The 26,751-nt window shown below is 39.7% G+C and overlaps 1 protein-coding gene across 9 annotated transcripts in view; it reads right to left on the bottom strand.

Moving 5' to 3' along the window:
• Positions 1–26,751, bottom strand: part of lrba (LPS responsive beige-like anchor protein) — a 395,517-nt gene that overhangs the window by 117,827 nt on the left and 250,939 nt on the right. For all 9 annotated transcript variants that reach the window (XM_034188370.1, XM_034188371.1, XM_034188368.1 and 6 more), the window contains 4 exons: positions 14,105–14,222; positions 13,752–13,854; positions 8,833–8,948; positions 7,099–7,211 (listed from right to left, as the gene is read on the bottom strand). In XM_034188370.1, coding sequence (XP_034044261.1) covers positions 7,099–7,211; positions 8,833–8,948; positions 13,752–13,854; positions 14,105–14,222 — 450 coding nt within the window. The remainder of the gene's footprint in view (positions 1–7,098; positions 7,212–8,832; positions 8,949–13,751; positions 13,855–14,104; positions 14,223–26,751) is intronic.

The raw sequence follows: 26,751 nt of genomic DNA, 5'->3' as shown, positions 1-26,751 counted from the left end.
GTATTCTTTTAATTGGCCACCTACACAATAACATTTATTCTTTTTGAGATATCGCCTGCACAAGCTGGCTGGGATGGACTGACTCACTCAGTTACCCACCCATCTACATTTTTATTGTGCAAACATTACACTGTTGCCAGTGCAGAGAATTTGAGTGCGGGTATTTTTTCATCTACTGCATTGGATTTACTTTGAGCGAACACGTAACAGCCCGTGCCACAACACTCTGCGTCTGTCTGCTGACAGTGATACACTGTGGGCTTCCTCAGGGCCACTGGGGGTAGGTGAGTACACACAGTGAATTATACATCACAGCCACTGGTCTGATTTATAGCCCTAATAACAGTTGACTCATTAAAAAAAGAAAAGGGAGAAGAGCCATATAAAATAAAAAAAAGGCTGAAAGTGCCACAGCGACAGAGAGAATCGTGTGTGTGGGGGCTGTTGGTTAGTACGAGCCCGACATTGTTTACTGCTGTAAATTACTGCGGGGCGTAGTGCTCGTGGATTACAGTAGTTGCACCGGAGGTGCGGTGACGGCGCCGTACATCAGAACAGAGCACCCAGCGGCGCGCTGATGGAGTGCCTGCTGCCGTTTCACCACAGATTGGCCTAATATGTTGTGGCAAAGAAAAGCGCACTGATGAGTACCGAGATAAATGAATCAATCTTGTAGTTTTAATTAGACTAGAGAATGGCAGCACAACAAGCATGTGCTGGGGCTTTGAACATGTAAACATTACATGCATTAAACTTACATACATCTGTCTTTATCAGTTCTACACTGAAAGCGGAGACTGAGATGACGTTTCACGTCAAATTTAAAGATTCTGTGAAGAAAAATTCACCATAAATATAATTCATTTGAAAAGTAAATTATTTTAGATCAGCATTAAAAAGACAGTTTAAGCAGTTATCACAACTTACATGTTTTTTTTCTCTTTTGTCCATTCATCATAGTACAGCAAAATTGAATATCTGTTAGATTTTAGCTGATGACTTGAAAAAATGCAACTACCGTAATTTGAAGATGTACAGTGTTTTTAAAAAAGAGTTGTGTTTGTTTTGTTGTGTTTTTAAACCAGTTCTCTCATTTTACAGACAAATCAGATAATAACTGATTTCCAATGGGGAGGGGGAAATATCACCCCATGTAAAAAAATAAAAACATAAAAACATATCTAAGAATTAGAGCTGAAACACAAGAAAGGAAGAGGAAAATATTCTTGAAAGATTGGAGCAAATCTGCGAGCAGAAATAAGGTATTTTCTACAATAAAAGTAATACAGTGGTTGACATGACTGCAGTCTGTAATACGTATCTTTCTCAATTCACATTTACAGATTGTACTTTTCAGTTTTACAGTTTTTTTTTCCTACTTCATGTATAATGTATGATCATCTGGAATTAATGTTTTCATTCCCGAGTTTTTCTTTTTTTCCTGACTACACCAATCACACCATACTGGTGAATACTGGCAACTGCAACGCTAATCATTTTCAGAGCTTCAGAGTTGAAAAATCATCTGTCGGAATTGCGCTAACAGCGATAACTGGGATGACACTTCTAACATATCTCTACTATCAATAAAAATTCTCAGAATTCCATAATGTCATTTTTTGCTATTTTATTGTTATGTTTATGAAACTGAAAGGATGCCATAACAATCACTGTAATGTGTTGAGTTTTTGACAAATTATCTGTGGATACTCTGATCTTTCCTGTGAAATATGATACTGTATCATATAGTAGCTGCATTCATCATGAAAAGATAAATGCTAGACATACAGATGAATCTATAGCAGTACACCAGCAACAACAAAAGGAATCATTAACTGTAAACAGGTGGTATTACAAGTTTTGTGTCTAATTTTCTATAACTTAAGTTACGTACTTTACAGCTAATGCAGCCTATGGTTTAGCTACCAAGCTAACAATACATACATGCTGGTTTGCCAACTTTGTTTCAATCAGGTTCAGTTAATTGAAGAGAATACATTTGCACTCTTTTCATTTGATGTCTGACTACAAATGATGTTTTTTCCTTTAAACATAAATACTGATTAGTGTTTTATTTTATTTTTTAAGAAAACTGGATTAGGTGGCACAGCTAGGTAGCATATTACCTTCCAATCGTATAGGCTTAACAACCTGGGATTGATCAGCAGTGGGTAGAGTATGGCTCCACCCACCTTCCCACCCATGTGGCCATCTAATTTGAGCAGGCATGTCATCCCTCTGTACGAGTATTTAGAATATATAATGGCTTTTGGCTGATCCTGTTTTTGGTCTTCAACAGATCTGGTATGTATCCATATTGGCACAAGATTTACGCCAGATGTCTTTCCTGATGCAACTTCACATATTTACAGCACTTTAATGTCCAAAAACAGGAAACCTCAATATAAACCTATAACGAAAATTAACAGATTTCACAAATTATGGAAGATGTTACTGTCCATACACCAAACTACCAGAAACACTCCCCACAGTAAATTTTAACTTCATTTTGAGACCACAAGTCATTTGAAATGATACAAAAAAAAAAAAAAAAAAAAAAAAAAATCACTCCCATAGGACCCCAAACGGTTTTGTGAAGAACTATTAGCATTACAAAATGTTACATTGCTTTTGGAACAATAACAGGCTTCCAAAGATTAAGTATTTTTGGGCAGTATGTCTCGTGACCCTGTCCTCACCATTTGATAACTTCATATCTCCTCTGGGGCAACAGGTGTCATAATGCATATGGTTCTTTGCTTATCACGTCACACAGACAAAACAGTTTTGATATGACACATACTGTTTCAGATAAACAACGCAAGCAGGTCACCCACAAATAAATGTCAAATGCAACAGTTTTCAACCAAACACCTAGCGCTACTGATCCACGCACAAGGCAACAGCCCGCCCATCTGGGTACAGGTCGAGAACAGGCAAAAAAAAAAAAAAAAAAACCCAATTTAAAAAAAAAAGTAGGTCGAGCACTGTGTGAGGGCAGCTTGCAAGCTGTCGTAGCAACTCTCTGTTCAGTGAAGGCATCTTTTAAAATGACATTTAAAACTGAAGTCCATTTCCAGTCAGTTTGCTGAGGATCAGCCAGCGAGAAAATCCCCAACAGTAAGATGGCTGCTGATTAGAACAAAAGTCCAAAAGAGCTTTCTGAAAGCCTTGCTTATGTATAATTTTCTGTTTTACCAGTGAAAATAGTGCAGACAGCCTATGGGGTATGTATTCGAGTTGGTTCCCACCTCCTTCACTAGGGCAAAAAAGGTGGCTGGTAATCAGCAGTGAGTTACTTTATTTCATTGGCTGAGACCTCTCAGCACTAAGTGCTTTTGATTGGCTCACATGACAGGTTCCCTCCTCCTCTCTGCTCATTTTATTCCTGTTTATTTTTCGCTGCATAAAATTTGATTCATAAATAGTTTTTAGCCCAACTGTTGTGTGTGTGTTTTTTAAACCAGAACAGCAAAAAAAAAATAAATGTCCCCACTTCCTGTATGTGACGTCACCAGGCAGATTTCTGCCTTTGTTTTTGCCAGTGTGTGCCTGAGAGCCTCTTCTCCGCCCTAGCGGAGGAGCCGGGGACCAGCCAGAGTATTACTGTGAAATCAATAGACCATTAGCTTATCTAATAGGTTACAACACAAAGGCAGAAGAATGACTCAAATTCTCATTGTATCTGTTATCTGCACATTATTGTGAATTACCTAAATTATGGTTTGTTCAGGTGTCCAACAATGTTGGTATGTTGTTGGACACCTGATCAAACCATAATTTAGGTAATCACTGTACCCAGGTGAACAAGTGTATTTATGCAACAGCTCTTCATATGCAGAACAAATGCAGTGTGTATGGAAATTTGACTGTGCAAAACTGAACGGAAAAAATAAGCATAAGTTACAACGCATACAGTTGGTTGTGGCGTGTACTTATCATGACTACAATGTTATCGCTGAGGTTGGTGTTTGATGTCAGGTTGAGGTTAGAGTTTATGATAAGAAAGTCCCTGAGGTCAGAATGGCTCTGGCAGAAGGAAACATAAATTCTGTGTGGCCTTTGCTGTGGTGGGGATGATGACAGTGTGTTTTACACACACACACACACACACACACACACACACACACACACACACACACACACACACACACACACACACACACACACACACACACACACACACACACACACACACACACACGGCAATTTGGCATCATGTGAGGCCTCTCAGATGACCCGTTTCCTTAAGAGACTCCCACCAATGTGACATAAGAGGGGGATATCGGAGACATGGAGAGTGAGAAAGATGAGGGAGACAAACAGAAGAAGAAACACGAGAGCATAAAAAACAATTCAGACAGAGATGCAGCACCAACCTAACCGAGGAGGTCAGAAAATATTAGGATTAAACAATTGTGGTGCAAAATAGAGGGGGTGGGGTTGACTTGGTCGAGTGCACAGCGCTGTGTGCCCTTTTCCAGACACTGTCGTCTACCACGGTCCACTGGTCATACACTGATATCACATGCGTGTCAACAGCATGAATAAAAACAGACGTAATAAAAAAAAATTGCCCTGCTCTCCTCTGCCTTTCTCTCTTTGTCTCTGCTCCTCCTCTCAACAAAGAGAAAGGAGTTTAGGGGTGGCAGCTAATGATGTTATTTAATTTTTTCCTGCTCTCTGTTGTTCTATTTCTCATCTTTCCCCCCAGCTTCTCTTCACTGACTTTGTCCCTGGGGCTGCAAGGCTCGACTGAGCTCAGAGGCTGAGCTGTCCATACGATGTTGCCGCGGGTCAGACGGGAGGCGCAAACGAGCTGGTAAAGTGAAGAAAGGCGGCGTGTTTGTGTCCCTGTGTTGCACGTACGACTGTCACATTTCATCCTACTGGGCAACATGAAGCCAGACAAACCGAGAAATTATGCAGCTTCGTACTGGAAAGCTGCAGTGGGAGTAATAAAAAGAGGGAGAGGAGGTGAAAACAAGACCCAAGGAAGCCTCAGAGACACGGGGTTGACTGCTGGGGAGTTTGAATCCATACAACAGGATGGTGTGTATGTTTACATGTCAGAATGCGTTGGATTAACACGAACAAACTGTAATTTTTTTCTCTACCCCCCTTTTCAGCGTGGTGGACGTCTTCTTGAATGTTTGAATAGGTGCAGTGCCTCTCTAGAATGCTGTAATCCATCTGGGCGTCAGTGTGCACGCACGCGGATGGCCCCCGTCGGCTGAATGCATACCTTTAAGTGCAACTCTGAAGTGCATTTCCTCCAACGTATCCCGTGTCCATTAACATTAGCCTATTTCTTTCCACAGCTGATTTATTCAGACATTTTGGTTCCAGCCGTCAGACAGTCGCTTAGTCATCGTACACTAAAAGTAATCCTCTGTCCTCCCACCACTGGACACCATTAACCAGGACTGATATTCAGTGCAATGAGAGAAACAGGCAGAATTTGGAGTGTTGTGACTTTTTTCCCCCCTTTACTGAGTGTGTGGGTTCATGGCTGATATATGTGAGCTTTCGAGTGAATGCTTATGGGGGAGAATGTTTTAAGTTGTTTCTGCGGCATGAGACTGTGAATTTATGTATCCAGGAGCATCTTAGGGCAGGTTTCATTGTTTTCAGCCAAATCACTGGATTCCTGCAGCTGCAAGGAAGTATTTTTTCACTTCCCGTGGTGTTGAGGAAGATTAAACTTGAAGCAATTTAACTACAATCTTTGAATTATTGGGCAGAAACTCATGAATAATCTTGAAACTGCAGGTCCCAAAGGGTGAATGTGAAACTTGTACACCTGTTAAGCAGCAGCAACACTGCCTTAATCGAAAGAACTCAAAGTGCTGAAAAATGAAGCCCATGCAGAAGCGCCAAAACATGCAGTTCCTTGAATGGCCACATGAGGCTGGCTCCTAAACTGAGTCACTCCACATACACATGTATGTTAAAATCTTCAACTTTGCAGCAGAAATAAACATGTCCACAGCCTTGGTATCTTTTGCTATTTTCTCCATTCGTGATAGGGGTGAATTTTTATATAAGTCATTAGTTTAAGCTATTTTAAGTCATAGAGTTATGAATAATTACACGCCTAGCCACTTTGAGTGACAGCTAGTGTGTGCCAATGGGACCAGGGCCCTGCCAGCAGTGGCTGCTAGCAATAGCTGTTAGCTGCTGTGGATTTGACCGTGTTTGTCTTGCCTGAACCTTTTAGCATAAATACGACTTTAATTTAGTTAGTTCATCATTAACAAATGGTTTGTTAGTACAATTAACTGTACCACGACATCTATGCTTTGCATTTTAGTTTATAATTTTTTTATTTTTTTTACAATTACTGAATTAGACTGCCAGCCTGCAGCCTGTCCAGGGAATGCATGACCTCTCAGCCAGTGACCCCTGGAACAGGCTCCACCCTCCCACCCCGTGAGCCTTAACTGGAATAGGTGAGTACAGAAAATGAATGAATAATTTTTGTGTTAGTCCTATGAACATTAATTAGCAGGTATCATTAGCTTGCCAACATTAACTACATATATGACAGGGGTTTATCTAAGTCGGGAAATGGGGGGGCAGCTGCATGCCCCTTGCCGATATGACAAATTTTTTTTTTTTTTTGGGGGGGGGGGGGGGGGAGGGTTATTCCTAACAGTGGCAAAGGTCTCCACCTGATATCTGCTTAAAGTTTTGAACACGGCAAAAGTTTCAGATGGACATCAGCTGACAAAGTGCACATTTTGCGGATGAGAAAATTAGTTTTGTCGGACACAAACTAACATGAACGCATAGAACCAGTGCCTCTTATGTTTCCTTAGTGTGACTGGGGCTTTAGGAAACCAACAAATCAGTGAGCAATTGATGGAGAAAGACAGCACTTACAGCACTGTAAAGATAACAATCAAACAGCAGTGATTAAAGAGGTGGTTCACTAAACTATGATCAATGACAATTACACAGCCACCAAACTGATTTAGAGAATCTCTCACACACACACACACACGTCTCTTCTATTTCTGCTGCCATCCTTCCTCCTCAGGCAGAGAGGGTAATGTTAGCAAGACCAGAGGACAGAATCTGATTTGCATGTCTCACCTTGGACAGATCTCTGAAGTTGCTGGGCAGAGTCAAGTCAAGTTCCTCTGAATCATAGTTGGTGATAACCCAGGGGAAGACGGGGTATTGATTCAGGTCATTATAGGTGCGGCCTGGTGGAAAGAACGTGAGAAGAGAGAATGACAAACTGCAAAAGATGGGAAGAGCGGGAGAAAGTGAAAGGATCATAAGGGAGAAGAACGTGGGCTTGGAAATTAAAGAAATGAGCAAGTTCCTATGAAGCTACGTGTAACTTCAAAGCAATACATACGGATGTTGAGATAGACAAATAAATTAGGAAGAAGCATCTGTATATCATTTTGATTCAAAATCTTTGCAGCATTATGAGGATTTGTGATTGTGTCATTTGCATTTTAGAACATTACTGCTGTTAAAAATGCCCCAAATAAGTATATTTCTCTGACTGAATCTATTTCCACACAGAAATGGTGTCTCTGTTATTGACATCATTCATCGTTTTTTCAACCGGTTGCTAATCCATCATCGATCCAGCATCCGCTAACCATCCATCAGATGGCAGATACCTCTATCAAATATTACATGCACTAAATAAAGATGCCTTTCTGATCGATCTGGTACATCAGAGTTCACCAAATGAGAAAACACTGGTCTCCATTTGATGCCCTTTTATTTTGGTTAAGACAAAGATAACAGCATTTATTGTTTTTGAGTTATAGTGTTAGATTTGGGGGTGAACTCTTATCCATCTATCCACTGGGGGTGGGAGATATGACATAAAATTAATAAAATATTCTTCACTTTTTGAACAGTGATTTATTTTATTATATCATTTTATTATTTTCTTCCTCCAAGTTTTGAGTAGAATAGGATGTCCTGTCCCTTTATGTAAATAAAACAAATTATTCTGATGATAATATAATAAGTACATGGATAGTATTACTGTCAACAGGGAGACCTAGGAGAGCACTACGCATTCTCACCGAGTGTGGGGTGGTGGCCTGAAAAGTAAAGCAGTGTATTTCTGTTACATAGGCACAGAGATCTCAAACAAGCTGTGTCAGGATTAAATGATGTTGATAACTGAAGTTAAATATATCTGCTCCTTCAAAGTTAAAAACCAGGAGAAAACCTTGATGGATCAAAGACATTTTACACAGCTCTAAATGTTTAACAAATCCATGGCTGTGTATCATTAATCATCATCAAGGCTTAAATTATTGTGCAGCGAAAATGTTTGCTGGTTCACACAACTGGAATCACTTCTTAACCATTTCCATGACTGCTATGTCTTAATGTTAAAATTACTTTATAGCCAGTTACATATATAAGTATTTAACAGGTGTTTTGACTCAGCATAATATAAAATAAAAAAGATTACAGCTTCAGTCGATGATCATCATAACCTCAGCAATACTGTGCTGATCAGAGCTGCCAATGCTCAGGGATTATGCACAGATTACCAAATTAAGGAATATTTGTCATAATTTTTCACTGGAATCATTAAAAAGTATCTGTGGTCTGGGGAGTTCTCTTTGCCTGATTTATGACGGTGTTCGCAGATATGACGGGACACTACCACACAGTCTTGACTATGACGCTGCCCCTATTATTCACTCACTGCATTTTAGAGAGTGAATACCTGGGCTTCTCCAAAACCAAGGATTAATACCACCCTGACAAGTAGTCAAAATGATTTCTGTAATCCCAAAATTAAAGAAGACCTGATTGACTAGTGTTGGGTGTAATCCTCACCAGCTATGGTGTTCAAGAAAATGAGGTACTCAAAGTTGGAGATCTCACGTCGCTGCCATCGCTGAGTCATGTTGGAGGTTTTGAATAGCTGCTTAGGGGTGGCCAGAGAGATCCGCCTAGAGAGTGACCAACGGAGAGAACAGATGGTTGACTCTCAGTGTGACAGAGTGTAAAATAGCTGAGCACTGGTGAGGTTTGGACAAGTTACATATTAAGCAGTAAAGAGTCACACAATACATTATATATGAAAACAGGAATTAAGATGAAATATACTTTATTGATCTCACAGTGGAGAAATTATGTTTACACTCCAGTTACCTCAGACAGCAATTAGTCCACAATTATTACTTGTTTACTGTAATAATGGCACACATCAGAATTAAAAACAGCACATACACATTTGACATTGTTTATGTGCACTAAGTTTGAAGAAGTCCGTTATCCGAATTGAGGCAAGTGGGTGAAGGCCACACAGCAACCCTGAGATGCGCCGCCGTCAGCTTGGGGGGAAGAACGTGGGCCGCAGCTAAAACTGCACCGCCCCCGCAGAAGGGGAAATGAGTGACATTAGCCGGCGCCGGGAGATGCGACCACCCTCGTCGGAGTCCCAAGCTGAATTAGGCTGATAAAGCTTATTAAACTTCTCAGATATAAGGAATGTTGTAGAAAAAAATATCACCAAAGTTCCACTCTTACAAATTAAGAAGACTGGTACATTAAAATCTAGGTTTAATATACACAAGCAGTGTTGGACTTGATGGGTATCAGATCAAGGCTTTGGAAATGAAAGAAAATGACATACAAGAACACGTCAAGCTACACGTAACTTCAAAACCACCAAATGTTCAGTCCCTGTACATCGCTCAACCACGTGTCTCACTCACTCTCTTTCTCTTTTGCAGTTAAACGCATACAAAACCCTGTGTGCTGACGTGTGTAGAGGTACGGCCACACTAAGCGTTGTGAAATAAGCAGAAAATAAAAGGATATTTCTCTGATTTAATACATATTTTCCATGGAAAAGGTTTGTCTTACTTACTGAAGAACACCTGATTCTCATCCTTCATCAATACAGCACCTACTAACCGCAGGTGGCAGACATGTCAATGGGATATTACATAGGCAAATCAGAGTCACTTTTTTTAAATTGATCTGGTGCATCATTGGTCACTAGATACAAAATAGTTTGTCCACATTACATGCTCCTTTAATATGGTGACTTATAGTATAACATTCATCGTTTATGAATTATCATGTTAAACTGGGGGGCATGAACTCATTCATTCATTCAATCATCTATTCATTCAATGCATTGCGGAAGGTGCATTTCCACAGCCTAGTAATGCTGACATTCATGTGTGCACACACATGGAGGCCCAGAGCTCCTGATGTATGCAAGGGGACAAAAACAAATGACCCCCAATCCAATTAAAACAAAAGAAAATGATGGAATTAATCACTGTCAGGATGTGAGATTATAGTCATTAGGCCTCTCAAGGAGGAAACACGACTTTCCAAGTACAATTATCACAAGAAACATCATAATATGTAATAATTCTTACATTCTTTAGAGAAATAGAGTACCGTAAGACAGTTTTTGTAGCTCTATTGGTTACTGCGCACAGTACAACATACAGCTGGCATTTGCACAATGAAAGACAAAAATAATGTGAAATTAGATGAGCTAATGACAAAAGGGTACCATGTCGTTGTGTTAGAAGTAGGATGGACTGGAAGAATCATGTGCACGGATGACCCCTGCACACTGTTCTCATATCAAAGAGGCAAAGTGTCCTCGGACAGCAAACTAGTTTGATTAATGAACCAGACACAAACACACCGTGTGTTGTACAAAGCGTGCACATCTGCCTGCATCTTCACACAGACCTATTACTGAATGGAATGGAACAAAAAAGATTTTAATCAAGACTTTGAATCGGTTCGTGGAACAAAAACGAAAGCCAGAAACTTTGGCTTTTTGCTAGAACCAAAACCAGATACTTTATGATATTTAATGTTCCAGAACAGAACTGTTTATTTAAAATAATGGTAACCGGTTAATACCATTATTTATTTCGTTCTTGAAAAGATTTCTGGTTACAATGACTCGGTGAGGACGTCAGACTCCATTAATGCGCTACACCCAAACAGTTAGTGGAGGAAGGGCTGAAACGATTAGTCGAGTAACTCGAATAATTCGATTACAAAAAATGTTCGTGGCAAATTCTGTGCCTCGAAGCTTCTTTTAATGTTGTAGTACATATGCCAGGCCTGAGTGTGGCACTGCAACATCTCCAGAAAAACAAACAGAAGAAGATTAGACCATGTACACAGGCCATGTAAGCCATGCGCTAATCAAATTAGCACAAAAGATACAGCTTTCCAACGCAACACAGAGTGAAATAAAATATTTTAGGAGAAAGACAGTCTATGCTGATCATCTGAAATAACTTACTGCACATTTAAAGCAAAGCAGTGTGTTTGTTTTGTTTTTTTTTTTAAATAGTTTTGTCCGCTGCCTGCTCTCTGCTCTACGTGGGAGTGACTATTCACGCGGCAGCCGGCTGATGGTTTTAGGAAGTGGCTATTTGTAGGTAGACATTTTACTAACATTCATACGTAGCACAGCCTTGTTATGGTTATGATTGCGTAAGGACTGTAGCTTTTGCTGCTGAGCCAATCAAAGGGCAGCAGTGGGTTTGCACAGGCTTCTTTGTGAGGCAGAGAGCAGAGTTGTGTCTTCTAAAAATACAAGAAACACACTGCTTCACTTCAAGTATACAATGATTTCTATTTCAGCGTGGACCCTCCTTCTCTTAAAAGGCTTTGTTTTACTCAGTGTCCCCTTTTGAAAAGTTTTAGCTTCTGCTGCCTGCTACAGTACGCTCCATTTTCTTCTCTGTTTTTTGTGGGAGTGTTACAGCGCCACATACAGGACTGGCATATACAGTGTTTTCAGTGTTCCACAGCTGACATGGAATGTTATTAACTGGATCAGGAATGATATGTTTTTGTCCTAACCAGTACGAGTATGTCAATTTTGGGGTGGAACCCAAAAACGGAAATATTAAAATACTGTTTGCGTTTGGAACGAACCAGTTGGGAAAAAATTCTGGTTCAAAGCCCTGATTTTAATACAAGAAGACAGATCAAATCAAGTCAAGGCTCGAGGTTCCCATGTGCCAGCTTGGAAACTCTGAAATTTCATATTCTTTTTAAGAAAATCTCTCTGCGTCACTCCACCACAGAGCTATACAACTGGTGACAACTCTACCAAGGTGTCCGATTCAGGCACACACACACACACACACACACACACACACACTACACATTCCCACTTGACACAGGCCTGTATGTAAGACACAATCACCTTTTGTCAAATAACACAATGTGAATGGCCCACCTTCTTCAACATGCAGATTAACAAAAATTACTTCCATAATGAACAGAACGACAAAAAAGTGTACCTTTTGAAAGGAGTGGTATCTTTGCATGTTGTTTTCTGACTGAGGTTGTATTGTAAAACTCAAATAACTTAAATCCAGCCATCAGGAGTTTGTGTGAATTTATCCGCAAAATAAAAGAGCGAGGGCAATGGAGAAGCGAGATACAGTGAAACGGGTCTGTAAGAGAGAGAGAGCACATTTCTGCACCAATAAAACTTTCTGCCTACTTAATGGCAGTTACATTGTAAGTCCTCTTCACACATGAGGGTGTCCTCCAAACTCTACGTTGGGCTCCACATACATCACTGATGGAACCACAACCTGCTGTGCTGCCCCAAGCAACACAACTAAGATTATAAAGATGAAGAAACATTCTAAAATAGCAACTCATTTTCATACTTAAATTATTGCACACAAATTTGACAACCTGAAAACAAACAAAGGCTTAATTTCAAACACTGAGTTAATCAATTTTTTACATCTGCCAAGGAAGTAATAAAATTACCTGCATTTATTTATTTGCAATTTATTTGCAAACAAACGCAATCTCTGATTGCTCTTGTTTGACTTTGCATTCAGAAATGGATGCAAACAATTTTCTAAACCGCATTTGACAGTTTGTGACAAAGACGTTAAAGTATTTTAAATGTAACTTGTAGAAACCTTATAAAAAGGGAGTGGTGGTGGCAGCTTTACATGCACACACACACTGGAGGGGACAGTTTTTGCCCTGCAGGCCTACAGGAAGCAGCTTTTTTCACACATTGATTGAAATAAATAAATGAACTGGACTATGTTTGTGTGAAGCCAATTATACTGAAAGGGCTGCACAAATTGGTGACAAAACACTGCACAGCATGAATACAGGGATGGCGAACATTCAGTTTTAATCATGCGAGGATATATAATGTGTTTTCTGAACCCTCATGTCATTTGAAAGTGATCATTTACCAGACAGCAACAAGCTCAGACTTCTAATGTAAGTGTACAAAAGATCAGATGTAGATCAAAACAGATCAGAGCCTATGAGATTGCCCCATCTTTATCTTTGTTTGACTACAGACAAGATATTTCAAAAGGTAATGGGGTATTACAGTAAAATGATGTTGGGAGATTTGGATGTTTCCCTTTTTCCCATTAATCTGCCTTATTACATCATGAAGATCTATAGATCCCTGGTGGTGGCAGTCGTGGTTATTAATCTGCAAACAAAAATATGTGTTCTGAGTGCCCTTGTAGAAACTGCCTCCAACTGAACAATGGCGATGGACACGTCTTCTGATTTTGATTTTCTCCTTTGTATTTTAAGCATCCATTATGGCATACTCATTAAATGCAGTGCGCACAATGCAGGGGCACCACATCCTTTCATAGAACATAAAACACACACTTTGGCTGGTAGAGGTGATCACAGCATTCATTGGTCAGTATTACTTTTGTCCATTTAATTGTGCATGAAATTGTGTGTCTAACCTGGTTTGTGGAAGGCCAAAACTGGTTCCCACCCCAACACAGGGAAGACTGTGGACCACCTTCTTGACAGCAGAAGCATCTGGGAAGTTGAACATTACTGCCGCTGTAGACAATGAGTGAAACATTTGCATTAAAGGAGTAATATTTAAAAAACATTTGAGCAAGGTAATACACATCACTACATGATGGAAAATTACACCTTAATTTAAATGAACATGTTATGCTATAATGAAAGATAAATAACAGTGTTAGGTTTGAATCTAAACCTGGTTTTGTAGATGATACTGTTATCAAATATATCTCCAGTGGTTTTCTCTGTACACACATCCTATAGGTATTGATAAGTGTCTTACTTCTGTTGGCCATGAAGATTTCCAGAGCAGTATTTTGCAGTAGATATCGTCTGGTAATGACAGCACGGATCTCTGCAAACAACCACTTTCCATGAAGACCCTCTGTGTAGGCTAAAATCTAGAAAAGACAGAAGCAAAAAGTCAAATTATGAGGTAGATTCAAATGAAATAAGAACAAAAAAATAGTTTTGTCTTCTCTCATTTTGCTGGCATAGGATTCATGCCGAATATCCTTTCTGAAGGACTCCAGATGTTTAAGGAGGGTGGGGCATGGGTGACCCCAAACCAGGAACCATCTTATGAGGAGGCAATTGAAAAACCACGAGTAACACCATGATGCCGAATGGAATAAAGAATACAATTTCTATTGTGTGTTTGGTTTTTAACAGCTGCACTGTGTAGGACTTACTATTATTTACAGTAGTGGTGAGGTTGCAGATTGTATTATGCTGTCACGGCCACAATTTTGTTTACCTTCATGTTGTCGCTTCTTTGTCGATGGGGATTCATCCTGCTTAGCGTTCTATTGTGATAAGCAACATGTGTGATCCTCCACTTCACAAAAATGAGGGTCCTCAACTTGTTAACCTACACTAGGTAACCAGTAGATGGTGTATAGGGGAGCAACCACTGATTCCTCTTTTGTTTTCTTTGGTCTTCCAGGCACATTGCAGAATGCGAAAGGTGGAGTAAGTATGTCTGTTTTGTGCTACTGTATCATGGGGGCCCACTCCCATGTAGATACGGGTGGGGGAGCGGCTCATTTTTCACACACTGATGGCACGCCATCCTGAACAGCACGATTAATGTCTTATATTGATCAGCAGCAATGAAATACAGATTCGTTCAACAAGAGAATGGGCACTATTGGAAGGAGTGAAGGGAATGTTTAGTTCACTAAAAGCCAATCTGTTTTACAAATATACAACTGAAGCATTCAATGTACAGCATGTAAGAAAGAAAAAAAGTACAACTTTGATGTATAGTAATGGTCTGAAGTGCCTGAATAAGTCAAGGAAGAGGTTAACAGCCTATTTTATGCAAGCCATCTGATTAGAGTATTTTATGTATATCCATGGAGGTTTGTGACACAGAGGTCAAACAATATTATGTTAGGTAGCTCCAGATTTAAAATCGCCTCGGTGAGCTAAGCGTAATCTGTCTCCATGGAGACTGCTGTGGCTGTCAGAGTGACTTGTCCTGATGGCTGTCACGGCGCCTGACAGACCCAGATGCATGGCCCTGCCCTTGTGTTTCACACTTCTACTAATTCAGCATTTAGATTTGTCGCTAACCTACTTAGCACTGCTTTGTTAGCTCGGCTCGTCTCTCAGTGTCTCCTTTTAGTTTCAAAAGTGGTTAGTGACAGCGGGTTGCACGGAGATACGGCAGGAAGGTAAAGAGACTTTGTTGTCTCAGCACGGTTCACGGAGTGTGTTGTTAATCAAAAATATTCAAATTCACGTTAGCAAGCTACGCCTAGGGTTAAGTTGAGGGAGCTCATTAAAAGGCAGAGGACAGCAGAGGGGGCCAGCTGAGGCCTTTAGTGGAGGACAGCATCTTTCTCTCCCTTTCTCCCAGAGGAATAAGAACCTGCCCGCATCGCAGACTCACTTCAAAGTCTCTAGAGTTCAATTAAATGTGGATTAGTGGCTCAGAGGAGCTGGCTGAGGCGGCATCCTCCAGCTTACTATCTCCTGTAACGGGGCACGAGGTGACCATACCAGTTGCTGTCATTTTGCAGCCAACCTCCTGAGAAACATACTACAGCTCCCACATGAACTCAATATCTTTGCAAGAAGTAACCTCACCCACATCAAGCCAATAATGTTTTGGTTACACTGCAATTTTTTATAATGCAAGACAGCATAAATCCTGCAGATTTCAAGTTGTAACATGTAAAATTTAAGTAAATAAGATATTTGAATTAAACCTGTCAATTTACATGCCTTTTAATTTTCTACATTCAAACAGTGTTTGTATCCCATAAGAAGTATAAAAATGGATGCTTACATTATTTCATATTTAATTTTTCAATATTTGTTGGATCGGTAACTTTAAAGAAAGTCTGCTTTCTGTTTATGAGTGAACATTTTGTCTGGGTGGCAGTTTAACATGCTGATAACCTGATCATTGTACTTATACTTGCAAATTGATTTTTACACTCGCATGCAGCAATAGTGCATGGGGTTGTGTGGTTGTTGGCCTCGTGTTTCATCTGATTTGGACCATACCTGATGGAATGACAATCTGTTAAAAGTCAAGGACACAGGCCAAGGTCAAACTATAAGGCCTTTAATTACAACAACATTAGAATGGTTATTCTGGTTGCAGCTACACCTACAGATACTATTTAAGCATGAAAATAAAGTCATATGTCACCTTTCTATTGTGCACATGACCACTGACCATGAGTGATTTTGAAAGGTCAAACTCAAGGTTGTATATCTTTAACACAAACAGTTTGAGCCAAAATTAATTAAATATGGTGGAAGAGTGGTATGTTAGTCAAGGATATAGACTGCAGATGTACTGGTCAAACCCTCTGTGATGTCACCTATAGGTTTTGTGGCGAGAGGGATTGAAGCCCAAATAAGGTGGGTCCCAATAAATGGGTAAACAGGTGGAATGTGGGCAAGAGTGGCATGACCTGGGCAAGAGGAATGAAACCCAAACACACCATCCATCTTGCAGTTTCCAAATAAGCAAAGCTACAGCGAACAGGCCAACTCTGGTTTAAGTGTCTGACTATTGCTTATTTTTTTGTGTTGTTTTGGCTTATGTATTGACATATTCACCTTCCACAGAGTTGTCATGAATGGGGAAACTTACTATAGAGGCCAAAACCTTTTTTTTGTGCCAGGCTGCAAACATGTTTATTTCTGCTGTAAAGTTGGCCATTTTTTTTACATGGGAATCTATGGGGGCTGACTTAATTTTGGAGACTTCCTCAAAAGGCTATTCAAGGAAATACGAGGTCTGTGAGAAAAGAAATCCATATAGTTGTTGAAAAAAATAAAAAGGTCAGTTTCTTTTCTCACAGACCTCGTACAAGATTTACCACTTCTGCATCAATTTCATTTTTCAGCGCAGGAGGTTGGGGCTTGGTCAAGGGTAACATGATTAATTTTTCCATAGTATATGGTGCTGTGTGGCACTGACATTTGATCACCTCTCTCCAAAACCAAACAGGTGTCAAACATGTAAGATATAGATGTTGTGGTCTCTGAGAGTCCCTTCTTCTTTAAACATGATTTTGACCATTTAATTTCCCAAAAAACTTCACTGTATAACCATGAATAATGACATCCTTATTTCCGCGAGTGTGAAGAGTAATCTTTCACCCTCAAAAGAAAGCGGGTGACTCATTTCATCCCACAGAGTACACACACAGCACAGTCCTCAAGACAGATGTCACAAAGATGCTCAAGGACAAACTGATGAAGTTGCAGTCTGTGATCCCACAGATAGAGCAGACATTAGTGGAGGCAGCCAGATATCATATTCTTCTCTGGACCAATGAATCTCCTGGAACGCAGTAAATAGCACTCTACGGTCTCAAAATCATCGTCCGTATCAGCAGCACCTTTTCCCTTGCAGATAAAAGGAGCTGACTGGGTGACACGCAGCGTGACAAACTATCCGAGCTGTAATGCCCGAGCTGTTCTGACCACGTCTGGACAAATTATAGCAGCAGGGGAGTTATTGTCCGAGCTGGAATTATTGCTGTACCCAGGGGCGTAGCAAGGAATTTATTTTGAAGCGCGTCCTACTGTCGACCAGCTCAGTGGTTTGCAATCCTGCTTCTCCAAATCATCCTGGTCCACCCACATATAACAAGCCCAACCAGGGGTGAACCACTGCTCAGCCACCTCCTATGGCTGATTTTACTAATCAGGTTTGAGTAGAACGGAGAAAAATCAAAAGAATGTAGTACTTGGAGACAAGCAGAGTGAAGAACCACTGCACTCGACGTCACATCAGTGCTTTCAGTTTATCAGACCACTAAACTGTTTCCTGAAGCAGCTGGTTCATTCAGTGTTTTCAAACAGGAAATCATTCGCTGAAGCAATTGGTTTATTCAATCTCAAGTGCTTTGTAATAGCAATTGATTTCTAAGAAAAATTTTCTGGAGCAATGGTTTCATTTAGGGTTGTGAGTGTTTTGTAGGGGATAATATTTCATCCCCTGCAAAGGAAAGTTTTCATCTTCTTTCTCAACCGCTTTAAAGCAGTGAAAAAAATCCCACAACCAGTTTAATCATTCAATGTTTTAATGTTTCAGCACAATTAATCATTTTCTGAACCATTAACAAATAAATTTTAAAAAACCCTGTTGACAAAACAACTCCAATGTCTACACCTATTTTGTTTACCATTTGAGATTTTTCAAACTGTATTTGTAATATCTTTAACTGTAATTGCAGAAATTGATTTGCTGGTGCAGAAGGTTCAAAATGCTATGTGACTATTTGCTTCAGATAATGATTTACTGTTGCACAACACTCAAAGCACTAAATTGTTTCTGAAAACGATTCAGTGTTACAAAAAAAAAAAAGAAAGAAAGAAGGAAAGAAAGAAAGCTCAAAATAACAATGTGGACATCTAGTGGACAGTGGGGATTTTTCGATTCTGAAAACTATTAAATGTTTTGAAATATATATATTTTAAGAACTCTGTTCCATAAATGTCTCACTGCTTCAAAATAGGAACTTGAAACTTGTCAACTGCTTCATTTACCAGTTTCATACATTTTAAAGCAGTTAAATCATTATCTGATCCAATTCTTTCATTTAGTTTTTTCGTCTTTTTTTTTTTTTTTTTTGGTGTTTTAAAAATAGGAATCATTTTCTGAAGCAAACAGTTCATTTAGTTCAAAGCACCTACAAGCTTCACTTTTGTTGAGAGGTTTAAACTCCAAACACCAGCTTCCCAGTGGAACAGGATCAGTTTGGAAAGATAGTAAGGAGGTAGCACCAGTAAGAAAAATTAATTCATAACCTGATCTTAAATCATATTTAAAGTTCTATAATCAGAACATTAAAATTTGATTTAAAATGTTATGAGAAAATAAAAGATTAAGGAACGGGAGCATTCCGTGCTTCAGCAGCTCTACTCGTAAAACAGATAACCTGAGCATAAAGTAGTTTTATTCATGTTCATTTTAAACTGAATAATATCCATGGATCCTGGTCCGCTTCTCTTGGAGATCAATTTCAAAGCGTCACGCGAGAGAACACACCCAACCACAAAAAAAAAAAGAAAAAAGAAAAAAAAAAGAAAAGAAAAAAGGAGCAAATCTTGATTGCGACTGCTTCTCTCCGGGGCTCCCTCTCCATCGCTTCCTCCCTCCTCTTTCAAACCTGTTTGTGTGTCGGGCTGCTGCTCATTTCTGAAGCACTGTCGTTTGTCTTTGTCAGATACCCAAAAGGCGGCGGAATAAAGAGGGACACATGAAGAGGGACCGGGTGACTGTGGCTACGGTGTGTAACCACACACACGGGAAAAATAAATAAATACTCGTAAATGAATATTGTCACCAATGAAACCTGCAGGCAGCGTTCACCACTGAAACCTCCCCATCACCCATCCCACAAAAACCACAATCCAGTCCCCTTTGGAGACAGTAGAAAAGTCGAAACAACCAAGGTGATACTGATCAAATTTAACTGAAAGTGCACTGAATTAAGATAGTGATGGCGGCCCAACATACCGACTATCAGGCTGTCTTCACTGCTGGGTCAGCTGAAGAGTGTTTTGAGCTAATGGGCTCAATAAAGGAAATCATTCATTCAAAAAATATCAAAACTCCAAATTAAACCACAGGAGGACTTGCTTGTTAGGGAAGTGTTTACAAATGTACATAAAAAAAATGGGAGGAAAGAGCAAGCGGCGTATGCATATTTGGCCATTTAGTTTAATGTGCTGTGCACACTTGAAGGAAAATGAGATGATTGAAGTTCAATTTGTTGCCTGTTATTAAGTATTTCCACATGGCTGCCTCAGTTAAAGGATAATGGATGAGGGATTTATTATTACCTTTTGGTCAAATGAAGTGGTGTGGGAGATAAGGTGATGAAATTAATGAGCGGGTGGAAGAGAGGTGATCCATCAACATCAAAACAGAGACGAGGGACACGCAGTACTGGGAGAACTTGATAGCATTCAGAAAAACCTGTGGACTTATCAGCATGTAGAGTTGCTTATTGCGTTTCATTTCCCAAAAGCCATCTGCCTGCCTACCACTCAGTCACCCTCCACATATCTGTACTCTTTTACATGTACACGACAGAGGAGGTGCACAAAGAGGGAGCATATACCTCACTGGTGGACCAATGAGTAGCAGCAGTGCCTCTGCTAACTGGCAGAAGCCGGTCAAAATTCTGACTTTTATCCTCACAAGATCTTTATGACAACATAGGATGAGCATGTAAACAAAAAGGGATAAAAACAAGATCTATCACAAGGTTGGAATCATCACTATAATTTGAGAAACATTTGTTTGTTTCTCTACTCCACTGTTGTGCTTGGGTCAGTTTCTACCCAACCTGATATGAGAATGACGGTCAAAGCCAGAACTGCCATTAAAGGGTTTGTGTTATGATTTTTCTCTCTGATTTGCACCAAATGTGCCACATATATGGAGGTTGGTTCAATCAGTGAGACTCCCCACCTGCCTTAGTCCAGCCCGTGTTTAGCTCGCCGATAGTCGGTACAGGTCAGCCTTAATTTGGTCACTCTCTGCCTGCCACTCCCGAAAGAATATATTCATCAGTGGTCAATTTGATTTTTAAATCTGTCACGGTCCAACTTTTTTTCTTTCTTTTATTTGTTTGAAAGAGCTGGAACCTAAATCATACACTGTGCCCTCTGCCAAATGAAACTGCCTATTTCCTTACTTACTTCCACCTCATTTATACATAGTTGAATTATATCAATAGTGACCATTTATACATAGTTGAATTATATCAATAGTGGACTTTAAAAATCAATTCTCATATCATATAAAAATAGAAAAAAGGAAATTACTTAAGAACTGAGATTTTTAGATTTTATGAAGATTTGTTTTAGTTATAGGCGATAGCTTTGAATTGGTTTTCCTGACTCCTACTCTCATGTACACATATTCTTTCTCACATCCTCCTTCTTGCCTTAACGCCCCCCCCCCCCCCCCCCAAATCTTCTGTTCTGCACTAGAAAATGAGGCCTTGTCACCCCCCATCAGTAAATGAGTTCATCGGACTAACGAGCAACTAAATGGCCCCAACACACTAACAAGGGGCTGTTGGCTGCCTGTGCCTCTGGACCAAACAGAACCTTCATCACCATTGACACAAAGCCTCCTGGAGCCATCGCGAGGCAATTAAGACAGATTTTGCTTTCGAGACTAAGTAACAGACAGACAACAAGCAAAAGGAGGAAGAACAGAAATGGATGTATGCACTACAAAAAGATAAAGAAAGACCTTAAAACAGATATTAGGTACCATTAAAAACTATATTACAGTATCGAGGGGTCAAAGGCAGAGGATCACAACAAGAAAGAAAATTGGTAGGGTCAAGTGCTTGGTCATGGCAATGGGGGGGCGGCGCAATGCAGTCAAGAGGAAAACATTGTTCCCTCAAAGTAAGATCTTTGAATCATATGACCCCAAGACAGTGGAGCCATATGACTATACTTTCACACACCAGCAGTTCTTTTATACCCTCTGCGACCTTGTAGAGGTGTTCTTTATTCAACTTGACAAGTCACCTTCACTGATTAGTTATACGCAGATGACGATTTGCGCAGACCATGTGGGCATGAGGGAAAATATTAAAATATTATAGCCATAAAAGTGTGCAACCTGATTTCAGACCAATAAGCATGCAGGTTAACACACCAAAGTATTATATTAACCCCTTGTTGACAAAAAACACCAGTCTCAACGCCTTTACCTAACAGAAAAGTATAAAGAGTTTATATACAGTACCAGACAAACGTTTGCATGCTAACAATGGATGAGTTGACAACAGGAGCTTCAGTTTAAGTATTTAAGACCATCTGTGTCAACCAATGATTGATGGCCACAAATGTTCCACCATCATGTAACTAATTCAAGACATAATCAGGGGTCACACATAAAGGTCTAGTTGCCTCGAGGGAAGTAAAACAAACTACAAGGTCATAAAAAAATAAACACAACTAAGGAGCTGCACTGGAGTGTGAAAGAATTAAAGCAAAATAAACAAGCCCAGCTTGCACAGAGACCAAGATTTTGCAGCCTAAAAGCTCAAAGCATTCAGTCTAATACCTTACCCAGCAGTTTGCAATCCCTAAAGAAAGTCCACCCTGAAAGGATCTTTTGGGGCCACTTAGTCAGAATTTAGCCTAATAGGGATTAAGCCCTTTTTTGGCCCTTTTTACTGTTTGCTAACAGGTTAGCCTTTTCTCCTTCACCCCTTTGGTGGGGGGTGAAAAAAAAAATCTTAAGTGGATTTAAGGAAATGCAACATGTGGTCACAAGGTTAATTACTGCAGAAGTGAAGAATTTAGTGTATTAACTCATTAAACATCAAACATTTGGGCACCCTGATCAGCGTGAGGTCCTCAAAAAAGGACCTGAAAGACATAATTCAATATTGCTTAAACATGATACTTTGGTGTGCTAACCTGCATGCTGACTGGTCTGAAATCAGGTCCCCGGGTTTTTCATAAAATATGACTTTAAAGGTAATGAATTTTCACTTTTGGCTTACCCTAATTTATCATGGAAATTGAATGCCAACATTTAAGAAAGAATCACATAATCCATAATTTAAAGTCATCATTCTTGAATCATATATGGCTATGTACTGTATCTTTTGTAAGGGGGAGAATGAACATCCCCATAAATAAGGCTGCAAAAATAAAAGGATGAGAGAAACACAGCTGGTACTTTCACACTAAAATCATGCATTTTTATCTTTTTTATCTACCAAGAAAGTTGATACCATGCATAATGTTCATACTAATTTGTGATTAGACATACTATACTATGGGGACAAATACCCGTCATAAAAACAAAGCTCCTCAATGCACCAACAGCATGATTTTTGGGCACCTGTTAGGATTGTAAGAGCTTAAATTCCCTCTTTATTGGCCAAGCTCATCTGTACACAGTTGCTCGTCATCACGAAAGCATAAAAAGAATGCATGTGCTTTTCAAAAATTTTGACTAAATCGAGCAGACAGACCAGAGCCACCACTGAAGAATGAGATCAGTTTGGGACACAATGCAGCCACTGCTTCCCTATAAGCTGCCATAGCAAACATCACACAGGTTAAGATCGCTGACCAGCTTCTATCGCATTCTCCCCGCTTTCCTTCAATCATCCTATTTTGCCATTTAGAGATGGATAAGCGATGTTGGGGGGGTCAGTGTGAGGCTTCGTGGAAGTAAATTCTTTTCTAATCCTGCTATTGTCACAAGCTTAAGTGGGTGTGGGGTGAAAAGTACACCCTTCTTGGGTAATTTGGAGTTGAATGACTGAAAGCATGCTCAAGAAAAGCAGAGGGCCAGAATATGTCTTACATAACGGACAGATTGTGCACAATTTAAATGTTAACTTAATTGAGCGACAGGCTGATCAGAGGAATTAAGTAAAACTGTGTCCGTTTAATTGCACATTAAGTTGTTTGTACAGCGATGAACATACAAACTAGAAGGGCACTCAGAGTGCATTCTACATCAACCAAGTAACTGGCTTTTCAACCATGATTAGAGCTGGATCTATGTTTAAATTTAACAGACTGTTCCTTCGTCCTTTCCTGACCTCTCGACAAAGTTTCATAAAAATCAACCCATATGGTTTGGAGTGAGTGTATTGTCAAACAAAACAACAGATGTGGTTGAAAACATGAGATCCTTGTGCAATATGTAATGGATGGATTTTAGTCTTAAGGCAAGAAAGACTAGCACACTCATATGTATTACACGTAGTTGTCATGATGATGCCATTAGATGAAAGCTTGGTTGAGGAGACTGCATTGGTCAAAATACTGTGAGCAATTAGCAGATTGCAAAACTGTACCAATTCCTGGAGCTTGTCCATTCTGTTTTTAAAAGAATTTGCAGAAAATCTTTGCGTGGCTATGCAACATGACGTTCAGCAACAAACACTGTCTGTGATTCACCCAGCTGAGTAGGCATGACCACCTATCCTATTACCCAATGGAACCCCAGAGCAGAAATCCAACCAAAAGCTGCAGTGTTGGGAAACGCAATTCTGGCTCGTTTTCTCTTCACAAAGTTGTTTTTTGCATTCTCAAAGGACAGCTAGCAAAGATCTACAATCTACAGTGAATCCAGAAAGTATTCACAGTACTTCACTTTTTTCATTATGTTACACCCTTTTTCCAAAATGGAGTGAATTAATTTTTTTCCCTCAAAATTCTACTTACAACACCCCACAATGACAACATGAAAAAAGCTTTGTTTTTTTTTTTTTACTTTTGCATTTTTTTTTTTAAATAAAACAACTGAGAAATCACATGTACTTAAGTATTCACCCTTTGCTCAAAACTTTGTTGATACACCTTTGGCAGCAATTACATCCTCAGGTCTTCTTGAATATGATGCCACAAGCTTGGCACACCTATCTTTGGGCAGTTTTGTCCATTCCTCTTTGCAGCACCTCTCAAGCTCCATCAGGTTGGATGGGGAGCATCAATGCACAGCCATTTTCAGATCCCTCCAGAAATGTTCAATCAGATTCAGGTTTGGGCTCTGGCTGGAGGTACTTAAGGACATTCACAAAGTTGCCCTGAAGCCACTCCTTTGATATCTTGGTTGTGTGCTTAGGATAATTTTCCTGCTGAAAGATGAACCGTTGCCCCAGTCTGAGGTCAAGAGCAGGTTTTCATCCAGGATGTCTCTGTACATTGCCGCATTCATCTTTCCCTCAATCCTGACTAGTCTCCCAGTTCCTGCTGCTGAAAAACATCTCCACAGCATGATGCTGCCATCACCATGCTTCACTTGGATGGTACCTGGTTTCCTCCCAACATAACCCCTGGCATTCACACCAAGGAGTTCAATCTGTCTCATCAGACCAGAAAATTTTGTTTTTCTTGGTCTGAGAGTCCTTCGGATACCTTACGGCAAACTCCGAGTGGACTGTCATGTGCCTCTTCCAAGAGCAGCCAGCTCTAGGAAGAGTCCTTGTGGATCTCAGCTTCTTCCATTTATGGATGATAGAAGCCACTGTGCTCATTGGGACCTTCAAAGCAGCAGAAATGTTTCTGTATCCTTCCCCAGATGTGTGCCTTGAGTCAATCCTGTCTTAGAGGTCTTAAGCTGTAAAAACATCTCAAGGATGATCAGTGGAAACAGGATGCACCTGAGATCAATTTTGAGCATCATGGCAAAGGCTGTGAATACTTAGGTACAGGTGATTTCTTAGTGCTCTTTTTTTAACTTTCTTAATAAATTTGCAAAAATCTCATTAAAACTTTTCTGACATTGCCATTATGGGGTACTGCAAAGAATTCTGAGGGAAAAAATTAATTCACTGCATTGTGGAATAAAGCTGTAACATAGCAAAATGTGGAAAAAGTGAAGGGCTGTGAATACTTTACAGGTGCACTGTATGTGCAGGCACTGCAGAGCAGAGTTCATGATTCAAGCACACTAGGTGGAAATAGGCAATCTTTAATAACATCTACCACCTTTGGTGAGCAGTTTCTTAAAATCTAAAAACGTTATGACTTATTCTATATTTCTTCCTTGGAAGTAAATACAATAAAGAAAGCATTTGACACTTAATGTTTAACTGTGTTAACACAGCACTTCATTTTACATTCACTTCATTTTAAACAGTTTATATTCCTGGAACTACTGACCTGAAATTATTTACAGTAACTTGAACCACTAAACAAACCAATGAAAATATATGGTGCAAGCAAGGGATGTTCATATTTCTTTAGAGATGCCAACATGTATCCTCCATGTAGAGCCAATAGTATTAAAGGTTTTTGACTTTTGACCTCTGATCCCAATGACCTTGACTTTTGCTACATAAAAACTCAAAGGAATTTTGGGCTCAATCTACATGGACACAGTTTAGTGAAAATTGGCCCAAACACTTCTGAGAAATAGTGTAACAAATAAACCCAAACAAATGTTTCTCAAATTACTGTATGATGATATTCGATTTGCATTTTATACAACATTCTTTCTGCTGCAGTGTACAAGTAGAGCTCTGTGGAGTCCAAGTGTGCTATAAAGGAGTCTTGGATGAGTAAGTAATCTGCAGTGTGTCCCTATGGATGTGCCATTTCAGCCAGACAGGATGGGTCATTAACTATAATGGCAATGGAAACACCAGAAGTCAGCAATGTAACATTCTGGTCTAAGCCACATACAGTGTTTTTACATAGGGTGATATACATCAGGCAGTGAGAGCATATAAACGTGAATAAATAATTCTGGGAAGTCATAATGAACATTTTGTCACTGATCAGTCAGATCAGAAATAGATATTAAATAAAGCTCATGGATATTTACTCTAATTCTATGGCATGCAAATCCAGTGTTATCACCTGCAATGCAGCACAGACATTCCTGACAAACACAAACACATTTACAATTCCAATTTCCAATATGCCGGACATCGATCTTTCATTCTG

This window comes from Thalassophryne amazonica, chromosome 15 (assembly GCF_902500255.1).
Source record: "Thalassophryne amazonica chromosome 15, fThaAma1.1, whole genome shotgun sequence".
Lineage (NCBI taxonomy): Eukaryota > Metazoa > Chordata > Actinopteri > Batrachoidiformes > Batrachoididae > Thalassophryne > Thalassophryne amazonica.
Note: the sequence above shows the minus strand (reverse complement) of the source record. Positions and strands in the feature narration are given on the sequence as shown.